Here is a 14363-nt window from a genome sequence, read left to right on the forward strand (position 1 = left end):
GGCGGGGCGCGCCGCCGCGGGTACCTGGGGCGGCCACCGTCGAAGTAGCTACCGCTGGGGGCTCCCACCGACCCGGGGCCCTGAGCGCTCTACGGAAGAGCTGCAACCGCTGCCCACCCGTGGCTTGCCGGGCTGGGCCGGGCAGTCCTGTCTGCGGCCGGGACAGCGGGGCGCTCCCGCCCCGCTCTCCTCCCCTAGTGCGCGTGCAGGGAGGTGCTGTTCACGGACGGTGGAGAGGGCGGGGTGAGCGGGAGAAAACTGTCGTGGGGACTGCGGGGGAACTCGAAGGGGACATGCACGCCCCAGACCAACTGACAGGTCGCGTCCCAGTCTCCAAAGCTCCGCAGGACCGGGAGGAGGGTATTGGGAAAGGTATCTAACCAACAGGGCTTCCTTTGCTCAGGACCATTGCCCCCGGCTCTGGCTGGGTTAGGAGGGAACCACTGGGTAGTCCCGGATCCCCTTGGGATCCCATTCTCGCACACCAGGTTACATAAGAAGGTAAGCAGGCTTATTTAGGTAACCTGCCTAGTTTTAGAGGGCACTCTTCTGTCCCTCTTCTCCAAGAAGTCTAGGCCTTCCATCTGGACTCCTGGACCCTGGAGTGGCAGAGACAAGCTTTGCCCGGGTCCCTGGGGGAGCTGGCAAGCCTGGGAAGCCTTGGCTCATTTGCAGAAATGGATGGACCGTTTGGGGATAGAGGTGGAGAAGCTGGTGCAATAAGGGAATCAATCGACTGTTTGAGACAGCTCCTGCTAGATTGCCCAGCCCTTCCTTGTGTGGTGGAGTGGCACCTCCCCCGTGGCATTCAGGATAGGGTGCTGTAACATAGGTCCGTGTCTGAGAAGGGCTTGCCCTGTGTGGACTGTTAAAAATCTTAGTCCACTCTACCCAGGACCTTAGTTCAGTGAACACAAGAAAACAGGATCTACACCACAGCAGGGTGGGTACCTGCTTGTCCTAAGGGACTGTTAGCAACTGTCTCCCCCCCCCCCCATTCCCAAGTATTCCTTTAAAAAGGGATAAAAAAAAAATCACTCCCCTCCCTGGCAAGCTTTCACTGCTTTTCAACAAATCTGGCTGCAGCTTGGATGGCAGGTTTATCTTCCTGTGCAGGTTTCTAGGGGAGAGTTGAAGCAGGGCTCAGGTGTGAGAGGGACACTTGGTTTTGCAGAAACCTGAGGTTCGGGGGACTAGAAACATGAACTATTCTTCTGCCTCTGGGTACTTGAGATTTTGCTGTGCTTAAAGTAGGAAGAATAGATTTCTCAAAGAATCCTCTGTTTCCCCTCCATGCTGGCTTCAGTTCAGAGGAGCAGGCAGCTCCAGCATCTCTCTGAAGAGCTGGGTGCTGTGTGGTTTGAAGGGCTGCAGGAAGGAGGGGGGGGGGCGAGAAGGCCTCTAAATTTTCTGTCAATACATTGGTTGCAGTCATCTCTCAGGAGGTTTGTCTGTCATGGTGACTGTGTCACTTAGGAAAAACTCCTGCCTACTTTAGCAGCCAGCCGGGTACTCCCCCGCCCCCTGGATCTGTTGTCTCTCCCACCTGTGTGCAGGGTGTCCCCTCTCCCACCTTTCTCAGCCTGCAGAGCCAGGAGCTGTGGGCCCTGTCTGTTAAGGAGTAACTACTGGTGTACTCCATCTCCCTCTCTTCCTCTCTTCCTCTCTTCCTCTCTTCCCTCCCTCCCTCCCTCCCTCCCTCCTTCCTTCCCTCCCTCCCTCTCTCTCCCCTCTGGGAAGGAAGGAATCAGCACAGACAGGCTGGTCTGCTCTGTAGCCATTCAGCACCAACTCATCTCAGCCCCTCCAACCTTATCCAGGGCCGAGGACAACTTACATTCTTTTCTGCGGCAGAATGTAGCGGACTTTTCTTTCCACGGGAATGAATTGTGTCTGAAGCTCAGAACTGGAGGAAGAGAAAGAGTGTGCAGGGCTCCGTGTGCGGATACCTCTGTAGGCAGGCCGAGAGTAACAGGCACACTCTTTTTCCATTTTCCTTTAATTAAGGCTCTGTGGAGGTGTGTTTGAAAACAGAGGGTCTCCTATGCCTTTGAGGGGGGTGAGAACACTGTTTTGGCTTCGTCCCGGGCCATATGCAACGTATGGTGGCCAATGAAACTTGGTCTGGCTCATTCTATTGCTTGTCTTGGCAGTCGGTTCCATGGTTTGTGTTACCCGTCTTGGAGCTCCGGGGCTGCCAAGCTCAGTGTGCCTGCGTGTGTGTGTGTGTGTTCATGTGTGTGTGTGTGTGTGTGTGTGTGTGTGTGTGTGTGTGTGTGGTTTGTTGAGACTCAGCAGAAACAAATGCTTTAGTGACCTAGGCTTGGAATTTCCAGTCTTTCTTTGCACACACTGGAGGTGGGAAGGCTGGCCAGAGCCCACCGTTAAGTCTGATTTCTGGATGCAGCCCATGGGGTTTGGTGTTTCCGAAACTTTAGCTGGCCAATGTCTTTTTTTTTTTTTTAGGACCAAAGCCATCACACACCATGGTCTGTCCCCTATTTAGCCTTGCCACTGAGGGACAGAGCTGAGGGAAGGCTGAAGAGTGGTGGGACCTTCTCGGTTCCCTATAGCCTTCCTCAGTATGGGTCTTGACAGACCATTTGGTGCCATTTATTGATCCTCTACATTGGGAGAGGGCAGAGCTCTTTTTGCAGGGAGGGCTTTGTGAAAGACTTTTTTTTTTCTGGTCTCCAGAGAAGAGCAGGAGTCTGCTGGGGGTGGGGGGGGACGACGACAGTTCCTCCTTCTTCCATGGCTGGGATGGCTCTGCAGAAGTCATTCCTGCCAGTACACTGCCTTCTTCAGACCCTGACTGTCCCTCTTCGTCTTCCCATGGCAGCCCATGAGTAACCCCTAAAGGCCAGCCAAAGACGTGAACGACACTGGCACTCTGCTTCCCGAGCAGGGCCACAGCCCTAGCCCATCAGTAGCACCTGCGGCCAAAAATACATGCCGCTGCACGTCGACCTGCAAGTTTTAGGACACTTTAGGAGAAACCGAGGCAGGTTGAAGGTGCCAGGCCTCATTTCTGTTCTTTTGTACCCAGCCTGGCTCAACACCTTTGCTTTCTATGCTGTAGTTTACTGTCAAGGTGCAATATGGCCCTGCCTTCTTGGGACTTGTTAGCGCAGGGAATCCTGTGGGGCGAATCCTCTTCATGATGATGGGAAGAGAGACCGTTGCTAGAGAGGGACGATCCTGAGGTCGTCTTGAGGGGTAGTCTGGCTCTGATGCCTCCATAGGAAAGAATGTTGTGCCACACTGACCCCCCCCCACTCATCAAGCGAAGGGCTGTTCCAGGTGCTTTGTAAATGATAAGTAATCTAATTTTCTCTATACAAGGCAAACGATGTCATTCCTGCTTTCTAGCGTGGAAATTGAAGCACAGAGTGGTCATAGGCTTGTCTGAGGTCCCAAAGATAGCAAGGTTTCACACTGAACCATCCGGCCTTGTGGATCCCCTCTCATTGGCCTGTAGATGTCAGAGCAGCCATTGCTATCATCCAGGTGCTTTCCCCATCCCTTAGCCCCCTGCCCCAGGTTTCTAGGTTTGAAGGCTGCTTGGCAGAACCATTCAGATTACTGAAAACAAATCATGTCCTGGCCTTGGCCTTGCTTCCTTGCTTTGAGACTTTGGCCAGATTTCTTAACCCCATCAAATCCTGCTTGCCCCGGGATTCCTAACCATGGGTCCTGCACTCTGGTCACTGCCTGCCACCTCTGTCCCCTTCCGTGGACATTCTACCCTCCTGGGGCCTCCCAGAGCCCAGCTCCTAAGTCATCCTGATTTTTGATCACTGCTGCCTGCCTGTGACTTTGGCTCCAGTCCTGTTCTTGGGGTTGTACTGGCAATCTTGCTCAGCCCCTGCTCTGTTCTTCCTTCCTGTTCTACTTTCTCTCAGTCCAGAGCCTCAAACCTGAGGCCATCTTGGGTCCGTTTACCCATTATTCCCTATGACATCCCAGGCTGGCTGCTGTGGAGAGCAGCTGTCCTTCTAGGGGCCCAGGGAGCTTGCACTTTTTCTGATGTTCTAGAAGTCAGGTTCCATGTCCCTTTCCGCTAGTCTTTTTTTTTTTTAATTTCATAAACTTATTTTTGGCACTCTAGAGAAAGATGCTGATTATTTAAGGAGAGCCCTTTACGTGTGTAGCTTGCCAAGGTAAGATCATGACTTACAGGCATACAAAGAGACGTGAGGTATTTATTGTGTTGCTTTCCATACTGTAATCAAGAAAGGCAGGTGGAAGCTGAATAAATTACGGCTCCCTTTACTCAGAGTGGAAGGACTTCGTGCTAATATCTGACACTGGCTATTTTGGGCCTGGAAAAGCTTTTGGGTTTTTTTTATTCTGCGCATCCAACGCAGCACCCTACTGTGCTCTTCCAAGTCCCCGAGGAAGTCAGCACAGACTTATAAATACTAATGTTTCCTCCAGTTCTTACCCATTGAGCCCATCTGGTCCGTTCTCTCCAAGCTGGTTTTCAGGAGGCTGTGTCAGTTCTCCCGTTATCTTAGCTCCACAGTGGCTTAGGGGCCCTGGGACCTTTTGAGCCTTTTCTAAAAGTCTTATTTGTACTGATCTTGTCATCTTGGCTTTGAGCATTTCCAAGATTTTTGTTTGTTTGCCGTTTTTTTTTATTAATTTTTGTTTTTGCATACAAAGTAGCAGGTGATACTTTGGTACATACTTAGCTTGGGTTCCCTTCATTGGCTGGTTTCCCACTTATCCCTGGTCAGTGTCCCAACTTGCCATAGTCCCTTTGGATTCTTTCCTGTGGTTTTAGGCAAAGATCCCAAATGGGGGAAATTGGGAACTTGACCTGTACTCATGATCCTAGTTCCTCATGGAGCCGTGAAGGGTGTCTCTTGTCACTGCAGACTTCCTAGGCCCCGAAGGGAAGAAAAATCTAGGTCTTTCTTCTTGGGCATCCAATGTGCACTTCTCCTTTCCCGCCAAGTTGTTCTGTCAAGAACAAGTGCTGAGGGAATGACTTGCCTCTTGTCCTCTTTCCTGTGTCCTGCTCGAAGTAGTAGACTCCTCTTAGCGCCGCCAACCCTTGGGCTTTTAGAGATTCCCCAAATCACACGGAATTGTTTTTGTTGTCCAAAACACCAAAAGCTGCCCTTTGGCCTTGTATAGCCAACTGGTGGCTTTGCAATGAAGGGGTTTCCATTTTGCTGCTGCTCCTCTGCCTTCCCCCTCCCCCGAGGCAGCCCGGATGACTCCTCCCTGGTGAATGTCAGTGCTGTGGCTGCCTCCTAGGAATGGCATGTGTTAAGGACTTTGTGGTTTGCCTGAGCAGTTAGGGTTCCCAAGCAGGGGAAGGAGAGGGTGATTTTTGCTTCTTCAAAGGAAAACCTGGTATCTGGTCCCCTGACCAAGATTTGTCTTTGGGATAGACTTATAGGGGAGCAGAAAATGGCAAGAATTTGGGGCGCAACTATTCCCAGAAGGGGTTCCTCGGTAGCAGAAAATTCATTATTCTTCAGGAGTGTTTGTTAGTGTCTCGTGTATACCATCTGTAGGAACATAAACAGAAGCTGCAAACAGAGCCTGCCGTTCCGGGAACAGAATGAGGTCTGGCTTCCATCTCCTAGGGATGTCTGAGACAAGAAACGGGCCAAAGCCCTCAGGGCTTTCTCTTGGGCTCTTCTATGGGAACAAATGGCCTGGGGGTAAAAGTGTGGCTTAGCAGAGAGCCTCTAAGATTCCAGAGAGATCTGAACCCTACGTACTGAAGTCTTCGGCCATGAATTTGCTACTGTTCATTTCTTCTCGCACATACTCATTCACCAAGTCTTTTTTCATTGTGCTTTGTGTGTGCCAGAGGTGATAGTAGGCAATGGGGTCACCAGAACAACAGCTGGTGTGGACCTGTTCTGGGGGGGGGTTGACTAGCTGCACCCGGGCAAAGCTCTGCCACAGATGAGGAAGAAGTGGCAGCTGCCCCTTCCCTGCTCTCCTGGAGGGGGGAGGGGATGGCTGTTTGCCTGGGGGTGTTCTGGGGAGGCTTCTTCCTGTGCCAGCTTCAGACCCTCTGCATCACAGACCCCAACTCTGTCCCTGACTCTGGATACCATCTTGGGGCTAAGGTATGTCCATGTGGGAGGGGCCTCAGGGCTGTCCCTCCTATTCAAGCTGCTTTGGAGCCATTAGGCCGAACTTCCTATTACTGGATTTCCTAGGAAACAGAGAGTTCTGTACGGTGGCTCTTAGGTGAAAGTTTGTCAGGAGGGGATGCCTTCTGCTGAAGGCATCAACACCTCTTGAACCTCCCAAAGGGAACTGGAAAAAAGGCAGGGTTCTAAAACAACCGATCAGAGTCTAATCTTGGTTTTGTCCTTATCTGGTTGTGTGACCCTGGGCAAGTCATTTTACTTTTCTGAGCTTCAGGCTTGTCTCTTCATGCAAAATGAGGATGTGGTTCAGATGAGTTCAGGGCCTTCCCTGGCTGTGAGCCTGTCACTCAAGGTGAATGAATCTCGGGTCCTTTTCTGAGGTGGCCCAGGGCACACTGGGTGCTCAGGAGGTGGGAAGAGGGTGTTAAGATCAGGGAGAACAGATATTGAGGGTATAATAGGCGGAGCTAGGATGAAGGATCGTAAAAACAGGGACTCTGTGAGTAACGTGATGGACAGAGGCCCTGCGGTACCATGGGAATGGCCAACTCACCATCCAGATCTGCCTTTCTTTAGACAAATAACGTCCAATGAAGTCTGTCGATTGAGGGTGCAAACGCTCTTGTATTTTTAAGAGACTGGCCCAGGGGGCTTGAGAAATGGCTCGGCAGGAAAGAGCACTAGCTTCTCTTCCAAAGCCCTGGGTTCCAGTCCTGGCCTTCACATGGTAGCTCGCAGATGCGGTAGAATATCATCTGAAGATGTGTCACACTTGTTTCTGCTGTGGAATATTTGTCTAATGATGCAAAGATGTGCTGCATTCTTTTATGTTGCGTTCGTTTAACTCTGTAAGGATGTACTGTATTACTTGGCCTGTGTAAAACACCTGATTGGTTTAATAAAGAGCCGAATGGCCACTAGCTAGGCAGGAGAAAGAGTAGGCGGGGCAGGCAGGCAGAGAGAATAAACAAGAGGAGAGAAAAGAATGGGAAAAGGAGGAGAGGAGGAAGCCAGGGGTCAGCCACTCAGCTGCCGAGTAAGAAGGAAAGAAAGGCATATAGAATAGAGGCAAAAGGTGGACAGCTTTTCTTTTTTTTTAAGAAAAGCTGGCTAGAAACAAGCCAGGCTAAGGCTGGGCATTCATAAGTAAGAATAAGTCTCTGTGTATTTATTTGGGAGTTGGGTGGTGGGGCCCCTAAAGAGTTAAAACAACAACAACAACAACAACAACAACAACAAGTACACACAACTGTCTGTGACTCCAGTCCCAGGGCATCTGGCACTTTTCTCTGGCCTTCAGGCCATACATGCAGACGAAACACCTTTACACACCAAATAAAGTGAAAATTAAAAATAAGTAGGGACAAGACCCTGGTAGGGAAGCAGGTTTTACCCGCCGAGGTGAAATGGTGAGTGTGTCTTGTATTCGCAGATAAAATGAACTCCAGGTCTACCCTTCTCTTGGGTCTGGATCCGAGAAACTGTATGAGGACAGGTGGTGAGGGTCGCTCTCCAGGGTCACTTGTGTATGAGGACAGGACGCCCCAAACATGGCCTGTGAGTAGTTGAACTCTGACAGCAGAGAAACCTGGTCCAGTGGATGTCCATCTCCCCTTCTTGGCCTATTTGTCCTCCAAAGAGAGACAGAAGACAATGGGAGGATTAAACGCATGTCCATTGCCTGCCCACTACCCTTGATTTCTAAGACTGTAAAGATTGGTTTTTATGGACCTGGGCAGAGCAGTGGGAAAAGCAAGAACTTACTTCCCTTACCACACTGGAATGTGTGAATAGTTTTATTTAGGATGCCCTATACAGGGCTGTTTTAAGGCTATGAAACTCTGACCTCCATGTTGTAGTGCCTGTTGGCTCCTAATAGCTGGTCAGTAATTGGATGGATGGAAGGATAAAGAGTGGATGGGTAGATGGACGGGTGGGCTGGAGGACTAAATACATCTAGATGTTTAGACATGGTTCTTGGCCAACAGACTTTCTTCCCTTGTATCTGCCTGGGAATGACTATGTCGTACCCATAAGATTTCCTCAGCAAAGGGAAGGAAGAAATAAGAATTCCCTGGGCGTTGATCCCCCTTTTATGCCCTTTCAAGTTTGTGCCTGTCTTTCCTTGTACGGGGCTCTGAGCGTAGAGAGATCTTTAAGGACTTTCCTGGTGGTGCGCGGAGAGAGTGCATACAAGTTCAGTCCCTCTTCTTTAGCCCAGTGTGTTCCCTGGGCGTCGGACACGTACACAGTCACCTTTCACTCCGCTTAAGTTCATCTTGTATTCATGGCGTCTTCACAAGTGTGCAGAGGAGGATGTGTGATTTGAGGGGAGGCACCACGCCAGACCAGAAATAGCTGCCTCTTGAACAGGTGCGAAGGTGCTTAAGATTCCACTGTCATCTGTGCGCGGGCAGTCTCTCCAGAGGCCGCCGCTGCTGGTGAGACCTCGTCCACCAGCTTATGTGCAGAGCCCCCAGGAGCTATCTTTCTGCCTCTGCAAGGAATTCTGGTCAGGTCTGGTGTGGTGGATGGGACGACTATGGGCAACCTGGAGCCGAGCCAGTGCCAGATAAACGTTGCCTACAGTTGGATGGATGGCCTTTGTGTGAGTCAGTTGGCTGAGTTTCCCTGCATCACCAGGACTCGGGGCTTGCAGGCAGGAAGAACGCCTGCCAGGGAGGAGAAAGGATTCAGGGGAAAGGATGGGCTCTGGCGGTTCACAGAGCCTCTTCTCCTCATGTTAACCTGCTCCTCCTGCTTTTCTCCAACCCCTCCAGGCCGGCCTGCCACTCCTCCTGCTATGATGCCTGGGCAGATCCCAGACCCTTCAGTGACCGCAGGTTCTCTACCAGGGCTCGGCCCCCTCACCGGACTTCCCAGCTCTGCTCTGACCACAGAGGAGCTGAAATACGCTGACATCCGCAACATTGGGGCCATGATTGCACCCTTGCACTTCCTGGAGGTGAAACTGGGCAAGAGGCCCCAACCCGTGAAGAGTGAGGTGAGACCCTTGTTCCCCAAAGCCCAGGTGTCCAGGTTTGGTTCTAAACACACCTTGGAACCTTAGCTGTGCTCTTCAGTGTGTGGTCTGAGAACCAGCAGGAGGGACAGGGACTCAGACTTCACCCCAGCCCTGCTGGTTCAGAACCTGTATTTTTACCAAGCTCTGGGGTATTCATGCATGTGTTCAAGTTTGAGCCACACTGGGCAAGGGCGGAAGGCTTACCCTGCCTGTGGGTCTAGGAGGTGAGGGGAGAGCGATGCTGATGCTATTTAGCAGTCTCTCCGGGGTGCTGGGAGGATCAACAGAGGTCATGGAGATGCACATAGAGGGCATCGTGTTCTTTTTAAAAGTCAGTGTCCGTGGTCACATCACTGCTTCTACCCTTTTTGGCTCCCATCTGGAGCTAAACAAGGGAAGTTAGGGGGAAAGAAAGAGTGGAGCCTTCCTCTTTGTGCTGCTGCTGCAGAGATAGGCATGGCTTCAGTCCCCAGCACCAACTGCCTGAGATGGGGTTTGCAGAGGACTGACTCATGGAAGGCACCCCCTTCTGAGGTCTCCTGCACCTGCTGCCTGCTCTCAGGACCCGCGTGTGTCAGGACAGCTGTTCCCCAGCGACTGGTGAGAGGCAACAGTCCCCAGCGTGGTTACCAGTGGTTACCAGTGTGTACCAGTATAGTGCATGCCTCACCCAGCGCGGGTGATTTAATTTGTCCAAAGATTTATCTGGTGAGGGTTCCTGCCAAGCTATGCCTTCTAAAAATCCACCACCTGGAGGGAACCAGGGGTAGGATGTAGAGGTAGCTGGGATGGGCTGGGAACAGGCAGTAACCAAGCATCATGCGTGTGTGGTCCTGCCTGCAGGAAGCGTTCACACGCTAAGGTGAGCCTCCGTGGAGACTCAGAGCTTGGAAGCTGGAAACTGTGGAGATGGGGATTTGGGATGGAGGAAGGTGTCAGGCTGTGCACCATGTGCGTTGACTGGGTTTTTGTTATCCGAGTCCCTCTCTCCACGTGAGTACCACGAAAGCTGCAGAGAAGGGTTTCTGGGGGCTTGCCCTGGGTAGCAGACTCACTCTTTGCAGGCTGAAGTTGGCTTTCAGAGGTGTTTGCTTTGGCCTGCTCAGTATTTTCAGAGCAACCCAACCCGATATTTCACTTAAAATTTCCAGCAAAAAATTTGGAAAATCTGGTTGCATGCTGCTCCGGTCCCAAAGGCTACATGGATGGAGAGAGCGGTCTCACTCTTGATTACCATAGACTCCAGTGCCTCCTTAGGGCCTTGGCTCTGCTGTTCCTGCTGGTTTTTACCAGCTCACTGCCAGCTGTTTTCCCCGCCATTGCACGGCCCCTCCTGGAGTCTCTGGGCTGGAGACACCTACCTGGATTAAGGACATCACCGGTGTCTACTAAAGACGACTGATTCCAAAATGGGAATGGACTGACTTCGTTCTTCTGTCACAGAGGACCCTTGTCTTTGGCCCTCTGCTTCTCCCCTTCCTACGCCCATTACTTGACAGTGGTCCTTTCTGGGGTTTTCTGTTAGGAGAGTGGCTAACTGAACGGTGCCATTGAACTTTGAGGCCGTGAACAGCTTGATGAAACCAGTAAGTGCTGGCCCAACTGTGACCTGCCTGGGGCGCAGCATTTTCCACTTCTCACCTCCCCCAAAGACCTTGGAGGAGCTTCCTTTTTTTGGAGGAAAAAAAAGACCCATTTTGGGGTTGGGTATTTTTACTTTTCACAGCCACCCCCAGACTGGTGGCATATGCCCTGTACTCGATAGTGACGCTCTGTCCTCACAGGCACCCACAGACGTGTACCATCCAGGCCGTGAAGATGACAAGCTGTTTTTAGGGCGTATTTGCATGTCCTCTAGCTCACTGTCAGGCTCAGCACTGTGGGGGCAGTGGCAGTCGGAGCAGCTAAATTGCTCCACACAGGGGAAGACCAGTGGTGCCCCTAGAACTGACTTCCAGATGTTGCCTAGGTCAGACAGCGGGGTCAGAAGCTCTTTCTTGGAGCCAGTGGAGGACCGAGGACCTTGCAGCTGATGGAGCTGTGCGGAAGACCTATCCGTGTATGGCAAACGGCCTCTGTACATTTTCCCATGGGTGTTTTAGGCGCATACAACTTCCTGCAACGATGCTGAAGTGCCGGTTTGCACTGATGAGCTGCGCCCGGCTCTGTGCGGGGTTCTTAACACACTCGATCTTTCTCTCCTTACCTCATCCTGGTGACCCATGTCCTCCCTGTAGCAGAGAGCAGGGATTTGAGGTTGAGCGGGCAGGTGAAGTGACTGGAGCTCGTGCTACTGAAGAGCAGCGTGCTGGGTCCTAGATACGATGGCTAGTGCCTGTCATCACGGCTCTCACTCCCTCGCCCCAGGTCAGTCAGCAGGTGTAGTGCTGGTCATTCTGTGAGGTTCCTGGTTTGTCTCGCAGGCCCCTGTGAGGTCATTCTCTATCTCCTTCTCCCTCTTCCCCTCTCTGTGCAGTGCTGGGTGTGAGTGTGGGTGCTTTCCTGTCATGGCTGGCTTACAGAGATTAGAGGACAACCCCAGTGTCCGTCTCCACGTTCCATCTTGAAGCAGGATGGTTGTTGGTTTTTCTGCTGCGTATGTTGGGCTAACTAGCTTTGGAAGATTCTCCGGTCTCCATTTCTTATCTCCCCAGAGGACCAGCAGGATGACAGACACTCAGGCTATGTGTCCATATTCCCCAAGAGTTCTGGGGATTCCGTCTCAGGTCCTTACACTTGTACAAGGTGCTTTTACCTACTGAGCCTTCTTGCCATCCCTGAAGTCATGGCTGCTCTTATGTAGTGGTTACAGGTGAGGTCTACAGGGCTCAGTGAGGTCCAAGGTCACCCGCTAGGAGAAGAGCAAACCAGTGTGACTTTGGGGACAACAGATCTAACCTTAGCCAGTGCTGTTCCCATGCCCCATGTTTCTGCGAGGCCTTTGAACTCTCTCAGCCTGAGGGTGCCAGATACTCTGAGCCCTAACACGCTCCTTCGTTCAATGGCAGTCCAGCAGTGACAATGTCTCAGGCTCCCAAGGGAGCAGGGGCCAAGCCGCTGTGTAGACAGCTCTGTCAGAGTTGGCTCTGGGGCCGTCTGTCTTGTAAAGACCAATGGTCTCCTGGGCTGCATCCAAACACACACAGCAGTTCAGTTAGGGATTAAGCAACAGGTTATGAATTACAGAGTTGCTTTCTGCTGAGGCTGCTGTTAATGGCTGACATGAGATTAAAATGGTTTGGGGCCAATTCCTTGCCTGCGGCCCATCCACTGAGTATCTACTACATCGCCAAACATTGTGCTGTGCCCCGAGGCCGGAGCTGTCAATAAAGGAGATAGAATCCTCCTCTCAATCGGGGCTATCATCGTGAGCTCGGCCAAAAAAGAAGGCAATTCCTTTGTAGTTTTAAAGACCAGGTGGTGGTCAAGTCAGTCCCATCTGTTGAGATAGCATGGTGCTCATTCTGGTGACAGGCCAGGGCCTCTAGGGACATTCTGTCCTATTGAGGATTTCAGTGTGTGTGTGTGTGTGCGTGTGTGTGTGGTGTTTTAACAGCCAATGCTTCTTTCTTGACTCTACCTTCTTTTCAAGGCAGCATTGCTTTCTAGAAGACTCTGGCCTTTTCCTCCTGTTGTTTTATGTCCTGCATCCCCTGATGGCCAGCTGGCCCCTTCTGACCTGGAGACCTCGGCCCTGCTACAGTGGGCAGCTGTGACCTGGTGGCCTCAGCCTTGCACACTCAGCCACACACCAGGATGCACTCACACTAGTGAACAGGACCGCCAGACCCCTCTACTGCGCTGCAGTGTTTGGAGGGAGCTTAAGGGATCAAAATGAGACCCTCCAGGATAGAGGCTGGAAACTGCTCCGCTAGGCTGGGTATCTGCCTGCAGACTGAGTCTTATTGGTGCTGTCAAATTCTAAACAGTCAGTGATCTCCTTCCCTCCTCTGCCCTTCCCTTCCCTCTTCCTCCTCCTTTTATTTTGTTATTATTTTTTCTAAACTAGGGTCTCCCTAAGTAGCCCAGGCTTGAACTTATGAATGTCCTGTCTCAGCTTTCTAAGAGGCCCCCTGCTCAGCTGTGTGTGTGTGTGAGTGTGTGTGTGTGTATGTGTGTGTGTGTATGTGTGTGTGTGTGTATGTGTGTGTGTGTGTGTGTTCTCCCTAGCCCTTGCAGGCCTACCCCCTTCTATGTACAAATACTTTCCCTGTCACTTTGTCATCTTGCTCTGGTCCCCTTCTCACGCTGCTCACTGGTGGATTTTCCAGTCTGTGCTCTGGGTTCAGGTGCAGGGGTTGGGGCTCACATTCCGCTTTACTTCTGTCTGGTCCTGTAGCTCCTCCTGTGGATCGTGGGTTCCACTCCTGCTTATTGGGCTGGCTGCTATTATCTGTCAGCTTGGCAAGGTACTGTGGTCTCTTCTCACTCATTTGCTCTGGTCTTCCAAGTCTTACCTTCCCTAGTTTTACAATTTCTCAATTTAAATGGGGTGGGGGAGGGAGGAAGGGGGAGGAAGAAGGAGGAGAGGGAGGAAGGGGAAGAGGGAGGGGAAAGGGGAGAGAGAATGAAAGAGAGAGAGAATAACAATCAAAATAAGCATTCTTAAACTTGGTGGATCATCGACATAGCTTGGGAAGCTTTTTCTCAAGATCCCCTTTTTCATTCCCTGCCCCGCCCCCTGGGATGCCCTGGGTATAGAATTTAGGGCCTCTGCACACTTAGCAGTCTCTGTGTGCACTCACGTCTCTTGGGGAACGTGACTCTCAGGCATCTATACCTCCGACATTCATATGTCCTTCCCAACTTCATGGCAGGGTCCCCTTGTCAGTTTCCCAGCAAGACAGGAAAGCTTCCCGCCTTCTCCAGGGCCCTATGGGGCATTTTGAAGATTTTACCCACTGGGTGAAGGTGAATTGGAATCTCTGGACCCAGGGTGACTTCAGAAGACAGTTCACTCCCAGCACAAGTGGTGTGTCCAGGGTGTGCTCACAAAAGGGACAGAGGCATACATCCTTGTTTTAGCCTGAACATACGAAGTTGCGTCAAGTCAACGCTGTGCTGGGTAAACATTGGCCCAGGCTTGCTTGTGTTTTCAGAGACTTGAAACATAAAGGCAGTCTGCTGACATTTTTAGCAAGCCTTGCATAATTGGTTTTTAATTTGTGGCTCTTTGGAATAGGCTTGGCCTTCTTCCTCCTGGCTCAGATCCT

The 14363-nt window shown here is 51.6% G+C and overlaps 1 protein-coding gene across 1 annotated transcript in view; it reads left to right on the forward strand.

The window, feature by feature from the left end:
- The window catches only part of Jdp2 (Jun dimerization protein 2), a 46376-nt gene that overhangs the window by 3375 nt on the left and 28638 nt on the right, over positions 1-14363 (forward strand). Inside the window, exon 2 of the mRNA XM_005343372.3 lies at positions 8906-9129. Within this exon, the coding sequence (XP_005343429.3) occupies positions 8906-9129 (224 nt within the window). The remainder of the gene's footprint in view (positions 1-8905; positions 9130-14363) is intronic.

The sequence above is a fragment of the Microtus ochrogaster genome, chromosome 1, assembly GCF_000317375.1.
Source record: "Microtus ochrogaster isolate Prairie Vole_2 chromosome 1, MicOch1.0, whole genome shotgun sequence".
Classification (NCBI taxonomy): Eukaryota; Metazoa; Chordata; class Mammalia; order Rodentia; family Cricetidae; genus Microtus; species Microtus ochrogaster.